This window comes from Nomascus leucogenys, chromosome 7b (genome assembly GCF_006542625.1).
Source record: "Nomascus leucogenys isolate Asia chromosome 7b, Asia_NLE_v1, whole genome shotgun sequence".
In the NCBI taxonomy this organism is placed as follows: domain Eukaryota; kingdom Metazoa; phylum Chordata; class Mammalia; order Primates; family Hylobatidae; genus Nomascus; species Nomascus leucogenys.
In genome coordinates, this window is record NC_044387.1 from 9,334,674 (window position 1) to 9,353,075 (window position 18,402).

The following is an 18,402-nucleotide window of genomic DNA, read 5'->3' on the forward strand; positions in this document are numbered from 1 at the left end:
CCAATTTTTAGGTACGGAATTACACTGAAATGAAGTCTTCATTTCCCTCTCAACTTAATTACCACTTCCTATAAGAAGAACTTGATTATATGTCTGAGAACCGAGATAGTAAAATGAGGAGTCTGATCTGTAATTGACTGAACAATCGAGATTACTACCATTGGACAAACTCTGACAGGAATTACTCTTCAGTTCTCCTGGCTTTTATCATCAATTATATGATATTAAAGAGACAGAAAAAAAATCTTACCCAGTTATTTTCCCAAATGACTACAAAAACAACTAAACAATGTAAATGATGAAATAACTCAAAAAGTTTGGAGAAGGGGGTTGTAAGTCCATATGTGGAAGTTTAACTTTTCTCCAATTCTATTTATTAATTCACTTTCAGAAAGGTTAATCTTTTAATCTTTGAAACAGAGTCTCACTCTGTCACCCAGGCTGTAAGTGCAGTGGTGTGGTATCGACTCACTGCAACCTCTGCCTCCCAGGTTCAAGTGATTCTCCCACCTCAGCATCCCAAGGATTACAGGCGTGTGCCACCACGCCAGGCTAATCTTTGTATTTTTAGTAGAGATGGGGTTTCGGTTCACCATGTTGGCCAGGCTGGTCTCCAACTCCTGACCTCAAGTGATCTGCCTGCCTCAACCTCCAAAGTGCTGGGATTATAGGCATGAGCCACCACGCCCAGCAAACAGTGTTTTTATTCATTTCTTATTTCTTTTTCTGAGGCGGACTTTTGCTCTTGTTGCCCAGGCTGGAGTGCAATGGGGTGACCTCGGCGCACTACAATCTCCACTTCTCAGGTTCGAGTGATTCTCCTGCCTCAGCCTCCTGAGTAGCTGGGATTACAGGCATGTGCCACCATGCCTGGCTAATTTTGTATTTTTAGTAGAGCAGGGTTTCACCATGTTGGTCAGGCTGGTCTTGAACTCCTGACCTCAGGTGATCCACCTGCCTCGGCCTTCCAAAACGCTGGGATTACAGGTGTGAGCCACCATGCCTGGCCAGAAATCTTGCCGTTTGTCCCCAACTCTGGGTGGCTGCATCTTACCTCTTTATGCTTCTCCATGGTGGCATACAGTTTCTGTGAGAGGTCGTTAGATACATTGGGCATCCCGGGTTTCTTCTTGTTGCCCCTACTCAGGCTGCTCTTATTTTTGCTGGTTTTCTTATTATTCTTCTTTTTAGCATTTTTGCTGTCTCCCTTGGTCACCTGCAGAGTAGCACAAAGGAGATAAGAAAACAAGGTTTTTGTTAAGTAATTTGGAAATAACACTGAATATCTCCCTTCTTTGAAACTAGATATCATAATCTTATGCCTGTAACTTATTTTACTAGCTGTCCTCTTCACTTACTCTTTCTCCTTAAAGTTGTTATTTGACCGCAGCCCTTTAGCTTTTTGCCTAGAAGAGGCCGCAGAATGTGCAGACCCTGCAAATTGAATGTATCCCAGATTGGGGCTAGGGAACAAGGAAGGGGTGGCACTTTCGGGTAGTGAAGAGTGTATCAAAGTGGGGAGCCAAAAGACCTTCGTTTTATTTCCTTCCACTCATATTCTAAAATCTTATGAGCGTAAAAATACTAAATGACAAGGCTGTAAGAGTTTGTTAACAGATTAAGGGTGCCTCTTGTAAGTTAAATTCAATGGTGGTAATTCTAGATACGCTATGAGGAAATAACTGGTGAGGTTACTAAGCCAGGCTTAGTAACTTAACAGGTACATTCTGGCTCAGGCCTGTTTTGTATAGCTAAGAATGGTTTTTATATTTAAAAAGAGTGTGTGTTTTTAAAAGAGAGAAAATATGCCAGAGATATGTGACCCACAAGGCCTATAATATTCATAACCTAGTCCTGCAGATAAGTAATCTTCTATCAGTTTTTCAGGATTTCCTTCAGTTTCTTTTATCATTTCACATTACTCGAAGTCTGAGATGCCATTTTAAAAGGGGGTCTGATGCTTTTTGTCCAACTTAAAGAGCTCTTTTACACCTGAGAGCTTTAAAACCCAATTGAAAGTTTAAGTGCACTTCTGGATTAAATATTAGAATCATGATAGAAGTTTCAAAGGAAACTCAATGCCCTTACATCTGTGCTTTCATTGCTGGTGTTTTCCTCTCGTTTTCTCTCTTCTTCCTCCTGTTCCAGTTCCTTAATGCTTTCTTCCAGAACATTGGGCCAGAAATCACCCTCGAAGTAAGGCAATTCCTTTGCACTTGTTAATCTATCTTCAGTAGCTTGTTTAAAAATATCCTGTGAAAACATGCATGTACATATAGGAATTTCTATGTTCTTTTAAAGCATTGATTATACAGAATAATCATGGCTGACAAGAAACATGAAAGCTTAAAATGTCTTGAAAGCTGGCAGAGACTGTATACCTAAGCCATAAGCCAGGGAGTATTTAGAAAAATAAATAGTAAAAAGGCCTGGCCTAAAGTTAATATTTCCGGTTTTCTATTTCTTCTACCCACAAATACAGGGAGCTTATCTGCCTTTATATAACCAAGTGGCAATTATCCTGCCAGGATCAATGTCAGCGTGGTGGCACCATCACGTATGCCATGGCCCTTACCACCCCTTATCACAGAATATGTGGTATGAAGCATACCCTCCTCATACCCATCCTTGGAATTTCAGCAACTTTTACTGACAGCTTTGTTCAAAATGACCAAAACTACAAATACTGGAAATAGTATCTGCTGCAGAATGATTTGCTGGGCTACTTAGGACAAATTCTTTATTTAGTTGAACTACTAAACTGAGGAAGACAAGCCTGTATCATGAGACAGCCTATATTTATGAATGTTTAACATAATATTGTTAATTAAGAATATATTTTTGGCCAGGTGCAGTGACTCACACCTGTAATCCCAGCACTTTCGGAGGCCGAGGCAGGTGGATCACCTGAGGTCGGGAGTTCGAGACCAGCCTGACCAATGTGGAGAAACCTCATCTCTACTAAAAATACAAAAAATTAGCCTGGAGTGGTGGTGCATGCCTGTAATCCCAGCTACTCAGAAGGCTGAGATAGGACAATCACTCAAACCCGGGGGACAGAGGTTGCAGTGAGCCTAGATTGCACCATGGCACTCCAGCCTGAAACTCCGTCTGAAAAAAAAAAAAAAAAAAAAAAAAAAAAAAAAATATCTATCTATCTATCGATATATCTATAGATATATATATATCTATCTATATATCTATAGATATATATATATCTATCTATATATCGATAGATAGATAGATAGATAGATAGATATTTTTTTATTTATTTCTGGCCGGGTGATGTGGCTCATGCTTATAATCCCAGCACTTTGGGAGGCTGAGACAGCGGATCACTTGAGCTCAGGAGTTTGAGACCAGCCTGGGCAACATGGTGAAATCTTGCCTCTACAAAAAATACACAAAAATTAGCTAGGTGTGGTAGTGTGCACCTGTAGTCCCAGCAACTCAGGAAGCTGAGGTGGGAGGATGGCTTGAGCCTGGGAGGCACACGTTGCAGTGAGCGGGTATCATGCCACTGCACCTAGCCTGGGTGACAGAGAGTGACCCTGTCTGAAAACAAAACACCCCCACCCCTAAAACCCTAACCAACCCAAACCAAACAAACAAAAAACCAAAACAAAAAGATATATTTTAAGGCCAGGCCTGTACAGTGGCTCATGCCTGTAATCCCAGCACTTTGGATTGCTTGAGGCCAAGAGTTCAAAGTCCAGCCTGGGCAGCATGGCGATACCCCAACTCTATCCCAACCCTCCCCCCAAAAATAAATAAAATAAAATAAAATTTTGGTTACATGTTTAAAACAGGGATTTCTTGATCTTCTTGATCTACCACTCTTCAAAACCTGGCTTTTCTTACATTGAAAAATTTGGAATATACAAAATAAATGCAATCAAATTAGCATTTTTAGGAATTACATGCAAGAGGTAGAACAAGCAAGACTTTTGTTTAAAAAAAAGAAAAAAGTTAAATGACAGAATACAGAGCAGCAACATTAATGCATTTCCAGACCTACTGTCAGCACCTGGCCCCCATGTTCCAACTGACCTTGTAGTCATGGACAATACGCTCTGATACAGCCTTGTCAAGCATTTTTTTGTACCATTCCTGCAGTCGCTTGGGCTTGGGTATCTTCTGGTCAGGAGGATGGCAATGGAAGATATAATCATCTCCCTCACTTGGTGGACATGCCCAAATATGCCCTGTTGTGTAACTAACAATACAAAGAGAAAGAACATTAAGGAAAAAAGATAATCTATTCTAGAAGGCTACACTTTAAACCACAAGGTGGAGTTGATATAGATACCAATAATTTTTCCCAAGGTAACACAGTGTATATACAACCCAGAATGAGATTAACATTGTGAGGCCAAAATTAGGCATAACTCACAGTAGTAACAATGGATCTCATATTGCCTATTTATTTTTGGAGGCCATGGCGGGATGTTGTGAATCTCAGCCACAAAGTGGATGACTTAGCCCTGGATCCAAAAACCCTCAGTTTGCATGTTAAGACCAAATGAAGATTACACTGCAAAGGAAAATGGACCCGTTTAACAAGAGAGCTAAATTAAAAGGCACACTGTTCAGAGAAACAGACTTCAAGATGAGGGAGTGAATGTTTCCAATGACATACATACTCTAAGGGTAAGTAGTATCTCCAGAGCTGTTTTTGGTCTTGATACCCAGGTTGTAAAAGGATCAAATGCAGTTAAAATTCTGCCCTCAAAGGAGAGGCACAAATCAAACTTCAAAGCAAAGTGGACCCAATGGCTTAGCTTACAAATAAAACTAATGTTGGATGGGTGAAACTAGGGCCAACATATCCATTTCTCTCTACTGACAACATTAACTTCAAAGGGGCTCCAACAAAGTTGAGAGAATTGTTAGGTAAGTACTAAAATGAGGAAAAAAAGGCCAAGAGTTATGTATTTGCATATTTAACCTGTATCTCACCAGAATGCCATGCTAATTAAAAACCATTATCAAAATATGCTTACCCTAATTTCTTGACATATTCTAAATATCCAATTAGGATTTCATGATAGACTGCAGTCCTCAAGCATTTAGGACGGAAGAAATGAACACTATCGAGGTAAGATATGTATACTCTCCTATACAAAATGAGGAGAAAAAAAAAAGGTCATATAATGAGTTCTTTACTCCATGTGCCTAATAACACCCTCTCACTCTCCCAGGCTCTTTGCTCACGTCGTTATTTGTGAAGCTCATCACAGGCAGGTAGTCGACTCCATCGTGAACCCTTCAGGAAAGTTCAGTGAGCCTGTGGTTTCCTTCTATTTGTAGTAACTAGCAGTGCCTGGCACATACACATCAATCAGTATTTGGTGATCCCTACACATTCTCATTATTGCCTTTATACTATTTTTGGAGAAAAGAAATTCCCACCCTATTCGTATGATATGTTTTCACAGAGCTACTTAATCCAGATTTAAGCTCATTTTCTGAAGAGTAGTACGTTTGTTTTCAAATGCCAATTTCAGGCTGCTATTCATATCCTTTATTACTATGACCACAGAAGAGCAGTACTGAGCAGTTATTTTGTTTGGGGGTTTGCTTTTTAATCTGTTTCACTTTAAAATGATTGGACACTTGAGATTTTGCATTTCCAAACCAAACATACTAAATATTTTCTTGCCTGTTATGCTTTTCCACCTATTGTAAGTTGGAACTCCCACACAAATCCGGAGCTAGCCACTGCGAGCTAGTCATACCTCTGGTTGGGTGGAGGGCAGTCAGAACCATACTCTTGAACATGCATGCCAAAGAAGCACAGGTCAACGCCATCAATTTCTTCAAAGGCAAAGAGGGCTTTGGTTCGGTATGGAAAGGATTCTGCCATCTCTCCACTGTCCACAAACCTATAGAATTGAGATGGTCGAGGGACCACAACATAACTCGTTCAGATTGGAATCACCAATGGTAACCATGTATAAGCAATTTTGGATCCACAAGGAGAAGAAAAGTGAAATGACTAGATACCTTGCTTTCATGCCTGGTTTTACTTCCACGGTTTTGTCAGAAGCATGAACTACCCTAACAGTGACCTCTCCTGACTCAGGGTGATTCTGTCGCCTCAGAAAGTCATTCACACGATTCTCTAGAAACGTGCCAAGTCTGGTAGATGGCAACCCTAGGAACGTAAAAGTTAAAAGTTACTGAGGTGCAAAGTTACTACTGTTAGTCTTAAGGTTCAACCTCAAATCTCATTTGTACTTTTTTCAATACAAACAGGATAACTTGGTGAAATTTTAAAAAATCATAGCAAAGCAGTCACTACTTTGCAGATTTGCATGTCATATTAGTGCAGGGAACATGGTAATCTTCTCCATATCATTCTAATTTTAATACATGTGCTGTTAAAGCAGACAAAGTACTCAATAATTTCTAAATGTCATTTTCCCCAACTTTTCATTTTGAAAAATTTCCAATTTTCAAAGAGTTCATAAAAATACAGAACAGGGGCCGGGTGCGGTGGCTCACGCCTGTAATCCCAGCACTTTGGGAGGCTGAGGTGGGCAAATCACCTGAGGTCAGAAGTTCGAGACCAGCCCGGCCAACACGCTGAAACCCTGTCTCTACTAAAAATATAAAAATTAGCCAGGCATGGTGGCGCACGCCTGTAATTCCAGCTACTTGGGAGGCTGAGGCACGAGAATTGCTTGAACCCGGGAGGCAGAGGTTGCAGTGAGCTGAGATTGTGCCACTATGGGCGACAGCAAGACTCTGTCTCAAAAAAAAAAAAAAACCACAAAAAAACAAAAACAAACAGAAATAGAACAACGGCCAGGAGACAAGGCTCACACCCATAATTCTAATCCCTGTACTTTGGGAGGCTGAGGTGGGAGGATTGCTTGAATCCAGGAGTTCAAGATCAGCCTGGACAACACAGTGAAACCTTGTTCCAAAAAAACAAAAACAAAACCCAACCAACCAAACATATATATATACATATATATACACACAAATATATAAACAATGAACATCTCTATGTACTTCGCCTAGATTGCAGTAATATTTTAAAGTAACAAAGGTTGAGCATTTTGAGAAACCTTACAAAAATCAAAGTAATCTGTAGATTAGTAAAACACCCCAAAACTAAATCAAATGCTACATTTAGATTATTAGTGTTAATTACTTACATGATAAAATTTTTGACATCCTCCTGGCACAACAGAAAAGAATCACATAAGGCCAAAAGGTAGCCCATATAAATGGTGTGAACTGAGGGGCTGGGCATGGTGGCTCACGCCTGTAATCCCAGTACTTTGGGAGGCGAAGGTGGGTGGATCACCTGTGATCAGGAGTTTGAGATCAGCCTGGCCAACACGGCAAAACCCCATCTCTACTAAAAATACAAAAATTAGCTGGGTGTGGAGGCACATGCCTGTAGTCCCAGCTACACTAGAGGCTGAGACAGAAGAATCACATGAACCTGGGAGGCGGAGGTTGCAGTGAGCTGAGATCTGCCATTGCACTACAGCCTAGGTGACAGAGTGAGACTCCCAAAAAATAAAATAAAAAATAATAAATAAACCAACTGAGGGATGGCAATTCCGGCCAATCATTTCCACACCTTATTCCTCCTTTATGAAATGCCCCAAATAGGGAAAAATATAGGAACAGGAAAAGCATGTTACCTTGTGCATTCTACAAATCCGTTCCTTGGAAATTTGTTTGGTCAATAAATTTCACACGAAAAAGTGTGTATCAACTATAAGGAGATTATAGAATTATTTTATTTTTACTCTATTACTGTGATTAAAAGCAAAGTAATTCACCTTGGATGGTTTATCTAGGCTTCAGGTAAGTTTTGCCAAAATTTACCTTTAAGAATAAAACTTACTTTTAGCAGAAAACTTATTTTCTTTCCTAGTTCGTGCACTTTTCTTTAAACAGCCATCACAGACGAATCTAAATGTAAACCAAAACTTTGCTTACACAACTTAAACTGTTGAATTTATACTAACAAAAAGTTAAAATTCAAAAGACAATCTAGCAGAAGTATTTCTAAATTTCTAATGAAGAGTTAATAAAATATACAAAGAGCTTTTAGAAATCAGTAAAAACAAAAAAGATAATTGAAAAACAAGCAACAGACATGAAGAAACATGAAGGGCATATAAATTGGCTTACACAGGAAAAGATGATCAAGGATTACAAATCAAGATAGGTTTTGCTAATGTGATTGGGGAGAAAAATCCTAAGAGGTGACATTTCCTATATGCTACTAGTTGGAAAGTACATTTTGAGAGTAGAACCAGTAGATTCAGTTACTGCAAATGCACATGATATTTGTCTCTAAGTAGAGTTTCTTGTATAAACTTGTTCACCAACCAAGTAAATAAATGGATTATAGTATGTTACAGAATACTATGCATCCATTAAAAATGCAGCAGACATGAATAAGTAGCCAGGTGTGGTGGCTCACGCCTGTAATCCCAGTACTTTGGGAGGCCGAGGTGGGTGGATCATTTGAGGTGAGGAGTTCGAGACCACCCTGACCAACAACATAATGAAACCCCGTCTCTAGTAAAAATACGAGAATTAGTCAGACATGGTGTTATGTGCCTGTAATCCTAGCTACTCGAGAGGCTGAGGCAGGAGAACTGTCTGAACCCAGGAGGCAGAAGTTGCAGTGAGCTGAGATCACACCACTGCACTCCAGCCTAGGCGATGAAAGTGAGACTCAATCAAAAAAACAAAAAAAAAGTCTATGACCTATAACAAAATACAAAAATTAAAAATTAAATATACATAAATCAAGAAAATGTGCTGGGCGTGGTGGCTCATGCCTGTAATCCCAGCACTTTGGGAGGCCGAGGTGGGTGGATCACCTGAGGTCGGGAGTTCAAGACCAGCCTGACCAATATGATGAAACCCCGTCTCTACCAAAATACAAAAATTAGCCGGGCATGGTGGCACATGCCTATAATCCCAGCTACTAGGGAGGCTGAGGCAGGAGAATCGCTTGAACCTGGGAGGCAGAGGTTGCAGTGAGCCGAGATTGCGCCATTGCACTCCAGCCTGGGCAACAAGAGCGAAACTCCGTCTCAAAAAAAAAAAAAAAAAAAAGAAAAAAGGGCCGGGCACAGTGGCTCAGGCCTGTAATCCCAGCACTTTGGGAGGCCGAGGCAGGTGGATCACGAGGTCAGGAGATTGAGACCACAGTGAAACCCCGTCTCTACTAAAAATACAAAAAATTAGCCGGGCGCGGTGGCGGGCGCCTGTAGTCCCAGCTACTCCGGAGGCTGAGGCAGGAGAATGGCATGAACCTGGGAGGCGGAGCTTGCAGTGAGCCGAGATTGCGCCACTGCACTCCAGCCTGGGCGACAGAGCGAGACTCCGTCTCAAAAAAAAAAAAAAGGAAAAAAGGAAATGTATGATCCTATGTACAAAAGAGTGTTACTCCTGTAGCGAGGAATCTGGGTGGGAAGAGAGAAGCTGAGACCGTCGCTTTTTACTTTATAAATTGTCATACTATTCAAATTTTATAATGAACATAAATTACTTTTAAGAAAAAGCAAGCTTAACACAGTAACAGATTATTTTCATTCAGCTGACTGATCCTAAATTAGAACCACAAGAAGTCTCTTAATCATCTTACGAAATCTGTTAAGGAAAGCACTAAAAAGGCACATTTAAAAGATAAGTCACACTGAAAATAAAGTATCCACTAAACCATCACCTATTTTCCTTAGTGATATTTTCTATGTGAAAATAACAGTGAAAAAAAGAAAAGTGAAATCTGTCAATTAGCCTGCCCTTTCTTGTAACCTCCAAATCAGGAACAACAATCAGCCCAAGAACAGAGCAGAAGACATGGAGATCCCATCTTAATGAGAAGCACTGGATGTCCCATATACCCCCTTCCTTTGGAACATGGCTGGGATTAGTTCCTCTTGTACAGAGCGATGGTCCCTCCCTTTTACTAGGCAATTACACTATGACTACAGCCTTATAACTTGCTGTTCCTGCCCTAACCAAATGGTGACCCTTACCAGGGCCAGACCTGATCATGCCAGCAGCATGATCCTAGTTTCTAGATGCCTGAACAAAAGCATTTACTTTTTCCTTTGAGACAGAGTCTCACTCTGTCACCCAGGCTGGAGTGCAGTGGCGTGATCTCAGCTCACTGCAACCTCCCCCTCCCAGGTTCAAGTGATTCTCTTGCCTCAGCCTCCCTCCTGAGTAGCTGGATTACAGGCGTGCACCACCATGCCAGACTAATTTTTGTATTTACAGTAGACATGAGGTTTTGCCATGTTGGTCAGGCTGGTCTGGAACCCCTGTCCTCAGGTGATCCGCCCGCCTCAGCCTCTCAAAGTGCTGGGATTATAGGCGTGAGCCACCTCGCCTGGCCAAAAATATTTACTTTTGACGTGTAATAACTACAATATAATTTTAATAAACAATCCAGCAGAATAAAATATACTTACATGGCTAAGAAGAATGCATAAAAATAAGATAAAAATTTATTTTTGGATACTAGGTTACTTAATTTTTTCAAAGCGAACTATAATTATCGTGGCCAAACCTAAAGAAAAAATTTAAAGATAGTGACTTTGAAGATATAATACAGTCATTGCATACAATAAAAAACTTAATATTTATGATAAAGAAAAATTCCAGAGAAAGTAACAACGTAAGCCTTACCCAGCGGGCCAGATGATCTCATGGTGAAGGACACAGATCTGATGCATCTTTCTTCCGCACTCTGTACATTCAACAAACCTGGAAGAGCAGAGCCAATTCCAAAATTAATCCCAAACCTTAACCAAATGAAAACTTGCAATATTTCCCATGACTTCTGACAAAGACAGCCAAGGTCATGACCAAAGAACCGAAAACAGTTTTAATAAAGTTTCTATTTTTTTAGAGATAGGGTCTCTGTTGTACAGGCTGGAGTGGGTGGCATGATCACAGCTCACTGTAACCGTAAACTCCTGGGCTCAAGCCATTTTCCTGCCTTGGCCTCTCAGCTACCTGGCTAGGATAGGTACATACTATCATGCCTGGCTATTTTCTTTTTTTTTTTTGAGATGGAGTCTGTGTCGCCCAGGCTGGAGTGCAGTGGCATGATCTCGGCTCACTTCAACCCCTGCCTCCTGGGTTTATGTATTTGTAGTAGAGACGGGGTTTTGCCATGTTGGCCAGGCTGGTCTCGAACTCTTGACCTCGGGTGATCTGCCTGCCTTGGCCTCCCAAAGTGCTGGGATTACAGATGTGGGCCACTGCGCCTGGCCAAGCCTGGCTAATTTTTAAGACAGATTCCTGGTGCTTAAAATTCCAAATAAATCCAAATACCATCCCATCCATTTTAGGAACATCTAGAAAACATATATGTCAGTCCTCCATGATCTAAAAGGCCTCACTGCAAACTAGAAGTTTATATCTTTAATGTTTCACATTCAACATTAAGAACATTAAAATTAACATTAAGAAATAATGTTCCTTAGTACTTCAGTGTTTTCCATGGTTTTACTATCCATTAGATGTATGTTATGTAGATTTAGCCCAAGAATATAGGATCATCTGATTGGTCATGCAAACCAAGAGAATGAAAGGGAAAAAGAAAAGCCAAAGCATACTGACTATTCAAGGGAATCGTACTTACAGTTCAGGATCCAGTGTGTCATTTTTTCTCTTGGAAAATTGTTCTTTATTTATTGTACTACGGAGAGAAAAGGGACACAATGAGAAAAAGTGATAGAGATGAGCAATCTGACTGCTGTTCTAACCAAAGGAACAAACTTCACACTATAAAGAGATTCAGGTTTTTTTTTTTTTTTGAGACGGAGTCTCGCTCTGTCGCCCAGGCTGGAGTGCAGTGGCGCGATCTCGGCTCACTGCAAGCTCCGCCTCCCGGGTTCACGCCATTCTCCTGCCTCAGCCTCTCCGAGTAGCTGGGACTACAGGCTCCCACCACCACGCCCGGCTAATTTTTTTATATTTTTAGTAGAGACAGGGTTTCACCATGTTAGCCAGGATGGCCTCAATCTCCTAACCTCGTGATCCACCCGCCTCGGCCTCCCAAAGTGCTGGGATTACAAGCGTGAGCCACCACGCCCGGCCGAGATTCAGGTTTTTTAAGAATACACATTTAAATAGGTGCATTCTTGGCTCACACCAAATGCATGTTTATGTAAAGGAATATTCTATAGGACTTCATAGTAAATAAATTTCCTCTTATCAGAAATGGAGAACCCAAGAAGAACTAGAAATACTATTTCTTTTCTTTTTAAAATCTTGTCTATTACTACTCTTGGTGTTAGGTATCACGGCTTCCCATCCTGAAACCCAGCATAACACACTGCTCATAGCCTCACCACATACAAAAGCTAACAGTCTTACTATTCTCCAACTAGGATCCACATTCTCCAACTAGAATCAACATCAGGGGGCCCAACTTGGACTTCTGTTATACTTCCTTACAAAAATGAGTACATGTCCACATTGAAAACTGTTTCTTATACTAGTTATGGCCTAGAGATTAATTCATCTCTGTTAATAGCATTTTCCTGAATGGCCTATCTTGCTACTCCAAGTGCAATCTGAAGATGAGCGGCACCAAAACAATCTGGAAGTTAGAAATAGACACTTGGGTCCACTATAGGCCTGCAGAATTGGGAAGGGTCTTGTTCCTACACTTTTCAAAGTTAGAGATGTACTGCCTTAAGGTTTAGAATATTTGGTAAGCCACCTGAGAGTTCAATGACAAGGCTTACATCTCTTCCTGCATCAAGGAAACGTACCCTAGAGCTAACCTTCCTGGCTTAACCAAATATCAAAATGTTTCAAGGATCAAAGGCTCCTAGTACCTACTCTCCTAGCTAGCACCCAGACACTGCTATCTTTAGAACCCAATTTAGAAAAATTAACCAGCTTTTCTCAGAAGCCCCATTTTTACTAGGAACAAGAGAACTCCATATTTTTGTGCAATGTCCTAAACAGAAATATGAACCTTCAATAATATTAAAATTACACTAAACAGTTTTTCCTTCTTAAACAGTCCCAGTTTGAATTCTAATGACTGCCTAAATCTTAAGTTACTTTTTTATTTTTTAATTTTTTTTGAGACAGAGTCTCACTCTGTTGCCCAGGCTGGAATGCAGTGGCCCAATCTCGGCTCACTGCAAGCTCCGCCTCCCGGGTTCACGCCATTCTCCTGCCTCAGCCTCCCGAGTAGCTGGGACTACAGGCGCCCGCCACCACGCCCAGCTAATTTTTTGTATTTTTAGTAGAGACAGGGTTTCACCGAGTTAGCCAGGATGGTCTCGATCTCCTGACCTCGTGATCTGCCTGCCTCGGCCTCCCAAAGTGCTGGGATTACGGGCGTGAGCCACCGCGCCCGGCCAGAGATTAAACTATTAGACTATATGTTTGAAATTTTTTTCTTGGCCATTTACCAAATGGTAAGAGCTTGTGAGACTGCAAAGCACAAGCAATCTCTTAAACCCCAGCATGTTGTTAAAGTCTATTATTCACTACAATAGTGACTTGGGTCTTCTGTTAACCTACAAGAGAAGGGTATAAGGTGGTCATCAGTTCAATTACCCTCAAACTCAGAACAGTTAATAATGATGTTTTCTTGTACTAACCTTCCAATTTTTCAAAGAGAAGCTGATTGCTTCCTATACAGAATACTTTTACTAGAACTAAGATGATTGCCCACTGCTGACATATTCCCTAATTCAGTGATGCCTCATAGAGCTTTCTACTATGATGGATATGTTCTCTATCTGTGTTGACCAATATGGTAGCCACCAGACAGATAGCTACTGAACACTTGAAATGTGAGTAGTCCATGTTATAAACAATTTTTATTTAAATTAATTTGCATTTAAATAGCTACATGTGGCTAATAGCTACCATATTCAACAGCATAGCTTAAGTTCATTTAGAAATAAGCCTGTGCATACTCACTGGACAACAAACTAATTAGCACTTTTCAAAATAATGCAGTTACTTACGTTTGAGGCTGGGAAGGGTCATCCCCCAAAGAAACGCTCTCCCCTTGGATCTCATTGAAACACTTCTCACAGAAATGATACCTGTCGGCAAGAAGGCCATACTGGGGTGAACTGTTCCGTTCACACAACACAGCCCAAGCCAAGCAACGAAGCCACCAATCACAGCAGGCCAAGGAGGGGGACGGGAGCAGAGAGCAGGTCATCAACGGCGACAAGGACATTCAATGATGCAGATATATGGGCCCCACAGTTTGGGTTTTTTTTTTTTGTTTGTTTGTTTGTTTTTTTTTGCAATCAAAGCCAAGTGCAGACAACGACAAGCATGAGGGAGAAAAAAAAAACACAAAACAAACGAAGAAATGAGGGATTGCAAGACAACAAAAAACATAAAAGCAAGACAGAACAACACAAAGCAGAAAGCCAAGGCAAAGCACAGATTAGCATTAAATATCTTAAATGGGATCACAAGTAGCAAATGATTACTGCAAATAAAAGCAAAAGTTTCAATTACACAGACCCATATCCTTTCATTTCAGCAATTAACGCTATGTGATGTAAATAATCAAAAGGAGGAAGAAGGATAAATATACCAGGGAGAGAAGAACTGCTACTCATTACCTAAATACAGGAATCACACCTCTTCCCACTTACAAAACAAAAAACCACAGCCCCCCACCCCCCATCTCAAAAGCCCATTATAGATACAACTGCAGAAAACAATAATCTAAAACAACCATTGCCAGGCGCAGTGGCTCATGCCTATAATCCTAGCACTTTGGAAGGCTGAAAGGGTGGATCATCTGAGGTCAGGAGTTCAAGACCAGCCTGGCCAACATGGTGAAACCCTGGTCTCTGCTAAAAATACAAAAATTAGCCAGGCATGGTGGCACACACCTGTAATCCCAACTATTTGGAAGGCTGAGGCAGGAGAATCGCTTGAACCCGGGATGCAGAGGTTGCAGTGAGCTAAGATTGCGCCACTGCACTCCAGCCTGGGTGACAGAGTGAGACCCTGTCTCAACAAACAAAGAAAAAAAACTGTTTACTGAAAAGCCTGCACAAGCAGTTAAATACTGACTACAGCCATCAAGTGATACATTTCAAAAGGAAATGATGTGTGCAGGTACCTGATTAAAGATGGCTTGGTGCAAAGATAAACACTTTAGACTACTGTTTTAGTAAACATGAGAAAAGTTTCATGTCAAGTTACTTGCTTTTTTAAACATAAGGTACTTATAACAACTTGAGTCCCACCTTTTCTAGGTTTCAAATGAGTAAAGAGCTAGATTTTTACTCACTGCAAAATCAAAGCATTAGGTCTACAAAGCATTAGAAGCACACCTAACTTTTTGTAAATAAAAGAAAAAGTTTAAGTGACTTTTCAAAGCTAGAAATGCATCTGCAACACACAAGTTCAGCAAAAACCAACACCATGGATTTGGTATTAACAAATAAAGGGTATTAATACCATCCAGCCTTGTTATTATTGTATCAGAGCCCCAAATAAACACCCAATGCAAGCTGTACTTGTAGCTGATCACTGAAAACAGAAGACAAATTGTGGTTAAGATATATTAGTGAATGAGATTTATGTGATTACAGCCATTGATTGGGCAGGAGAAAATTAGGCAGAGGTGCCTCGTTTATTAGACTCAAATCATCCTCTGTCACATACAAGGCTGTGTTGGGAAAGTAACGTACAGAGCTACGTGAGGTTTTCCTTTTAATTTGCTTAATATGAGGCAAAGAAAAGACTCCAGAATCTTGTTTTCATATATTCTAACAACAACTACTTAGGGATAGGCCTCATATAAAAAGGAAACTTTTCCAAAAAGCTGTCTAGCGAGTTTCAGTTAAAAGTTTAAAAATCTTCTCAGTTTTGCCTCAGGCTGTGGTGATCAACAAAAACACAGCAGAAAGAGAAGTGGGGCCTGGGATATAGACCCATCTATGCCAACAACTCACAAAGTTGCTTAACTTCTCAAGGTCTTGGGAGGAACCCAGGTAACTGATGCAAGGCTACTCTGATAGAAAATTTTATAATTCTGCAAACAAAGGCAAAAGGCAAAAAACAGAACTTGTGCTATACAGCTGTCTTCAAGCAAGATACACATGAACCATGACTGTATGTGTGCTGGCCCATCCGCATGCGCTCCCTGGACATGTGGACACATGGACCATGGTCCACACCTGGCCAAGCTTACCTGTTCTGGTAACTGTAGTAAGTGGCATCACGAGGTATTGTGCACAACTGTTTGCCGTAGCAACACAGTGTCTGTGGAGAGAACTCCAACTGCAAAAGAAACCATTTGTTAAAAAGCACAGGGGCCTTAAGGACAAGCTGGAACAGTAAGAATGGCAAATCAGAAACAAAAGTCAGTGGTGTCTTAGTTCTCACTGATGTTAATAATGATGGGCTAATTCAGTTCCCGAAAATCATTCTCAGTTTACTACTACATTATTTCAACATGCTGAGGTAGGCTTAGCAGTCATATCCTTCCACCACTTTACCAAAGAACCCAACAGGAATAGCTGGGCAGGGTGGCACATGCCTGCAGTGCTCAGGAAGCTGAGGTGGGAAGACTGCGTGAGCCCAAGAGTTCCAGACAAGCTTAGGCAACACAGCAAGACCACAGTCTTATTTTAAAAACAAAAAACCAATAATGTGAATTGGTATGTACAGGAAAGCCAGCACATGCTGAGGAATCTGCACCCATAGGTGAATATAAGAATGCCCCTACTCCATATGAGCTCACAGTCTGTTGATTATTTAGTCAACTTTTCCATACAATTGCCACTCTGAAAAAATGCCTTTAAAGAAAGCCCATTTCATATTAAGAGATATTACTACTGTGGCACACATTAAGAGAAAGACTGTGTCGACTGGGAGAGGTGGCTCATGCCTGTAATTCCAGCACTTTGGGAGGCCGAGGCAGGAGGACTGCTTGAGCCCAGAAGTTCAAGACTAGCCTGAGCAACATAATGAGACCCTGTTTCTGCACAACAAATTTAAAAAATCAGCCGGGCATGGTAGCGTACGGCTGTAGTCCTAGCTGCTCAGGAGGCTGAGGTGGGAGAATTGCTTGAGCCCAGGAGGTTGAGGCTGCAGTGAGCTATGACCTCACCACCGCACTCCAGCCTGGGAGAATAAGACCCTGTCAAAAAAAAAAAAAAAAAAGAAAAAAAAAAAAAGCCATGTCAGGGCCAGGCGCAGTGGCTCACGCTTGTAATCCCAGCACTTTGGGAGGCTGAGGCTGGTGGATCACGAGATCAGGAGATCGAGACCACGGTGAAACCCCGTCTCTACTAAAAATACAAAAAATTAGCCGGGCGTGGTGGCGGGCGCCTGTAGTCCCAGCTTCTCGGAGAGGCTGAGGCAGGAGAATGGTGTGAACCCGGGAGGTGGAGCTTGCAGTGAGCTGAGATCGTGCCACTGCACTCCAGCCTGGGCGACAGAGCGAGACTCCGTCTCAAAAAAAAAAAAAAAAAAAAAAAAAGCCATGTCAAAGCCAGAAGCAGGATATTCTCTTATCCCAGTCACCACTATATTATTCTAGGTATCCTAGAAAAGTTAAAGTCAAATCTGAAACACACTTCTTACCTTTCTGCCACAACAGTATCCAAGGCTTTGCATCACTGGGTCAATTTCTTGTTCAAAGACCTCAGAGAGCTTGGAGCAGTATTTGTATACCCGTGATGTTTTCCGGTTATATAACCAGGCATTATTGAACATAAGCCAAATATCATCGACATATTGCCAGGGCTCCTGATACTGTCCAGTGTCTAACTTCCTCTTAATGGTAGAAAGATCCATGGGGCTCTTCACAATATCAAAGTAATCCTAGAAAGACAACAAGTGACATCAAACATTACTCAAGTCTCACTATTTTTACAGGAGATAGAGTATCATCCATTATCATTGTTAATCTTCCAGGCAGTGTTTTAGTTTCTGGCCTATCTATATTCCCCAAGAGGTGATTGATGTCCATCACTTCTTTAAATCATTAGTTTACAGAGATATTAAACTACTCAAAAGGCAGAGAAACAGAACTACTATGGACCTTCTAGACATCAGGCTGACAGTCTACTGAAGCAACTTCAGGTACTTTATGAAAGTACATGTGAGATCAGTGAAGTTAAAGACATTTAAAATTTTAGTACTAGAAGGGGGTGTACAATGAAGAAACTAAGCCCAAAGAACTTAAAGTGTTCCATCTGAAATCAAAGCAAGATATGGGAGAAAAAAATTCCTAAAAGGCTTTTGCCCCTGGAAGCACTTGACCTTTGAGATGGAGTCTCTGTCAACATGTTGCCCAGGCTGGAGTGCAGTGGCACGATCTTGGCTCAGTGCAACCTCTGCCTCCCAGGTTCATTCAAACTATTCACCTGCCTCAGCCTCCCAAGT

The 18,402-nt window shown here is 41.1% G+C and overlaps 1 protein-coding gene and 1 non-coding gene across 2 annotated transcripts in view; both read right to left on the minus strand.

The window, feature by feature from the left end:
* Positions 1-18,402, minus strand: part of EP300 (E1A binding protein p300) — a 93,352-nt gene that overhangs the window by 5,255 nt on the left and 69,695 nt on the right. The window contains exons 18-29 of the mRNA XM_030815480.1: positions 17,599-17,838; positions 16,202-16,290; positions 13,998-14,078; positions 11,642-11,698; positions 10,681-10,758; positions 7,871-7,938; positions 6,007-6,157; positions 5,739-5,885; positions 5,004-5,117; positions 4,051-4,216; positions 2,089-2,253; positions 1,055-1,216 (exon numbers count right to left, since the gene is read on the minus strand). Coding sequence (XP_030671340.1) covers positions 1,055-1,216; positions 2,089-2,253; positions 4,051-4,216; positions 5,004-5,117; positions 5,739-5,885; positions 6,007-6,157; positions 7,871-7,938; positions 10,681-10,758; positions 11,642-11,698; positions 13,998-14,078; positions 16,202-16,290; positions 17,599-17,838 — 1,518 coding nt within the window. The remainder of the gene's footprint in view (positions 1-1,054; positions 1,217-2,088; positions 2,254-4,050; positions 4,217-5,003; positions 5,118-5,738; positions 5,886-6,006; positions 6,158-7,870; positions 7,939-10,680; positions 10,759-11,641; positions 11,699-13,997; positions 14,079-16,201; positions 16,291-17,598; positions 17,839-18,402) is intronic.
* LOC115836133 lies at positions 6,290-6,392 on the minus strand. The gene has a single exon (XR_004031131.1). It is a non-coding gene; the product is annotated as a U6 spliceosomal RNA (small nuclear RNA).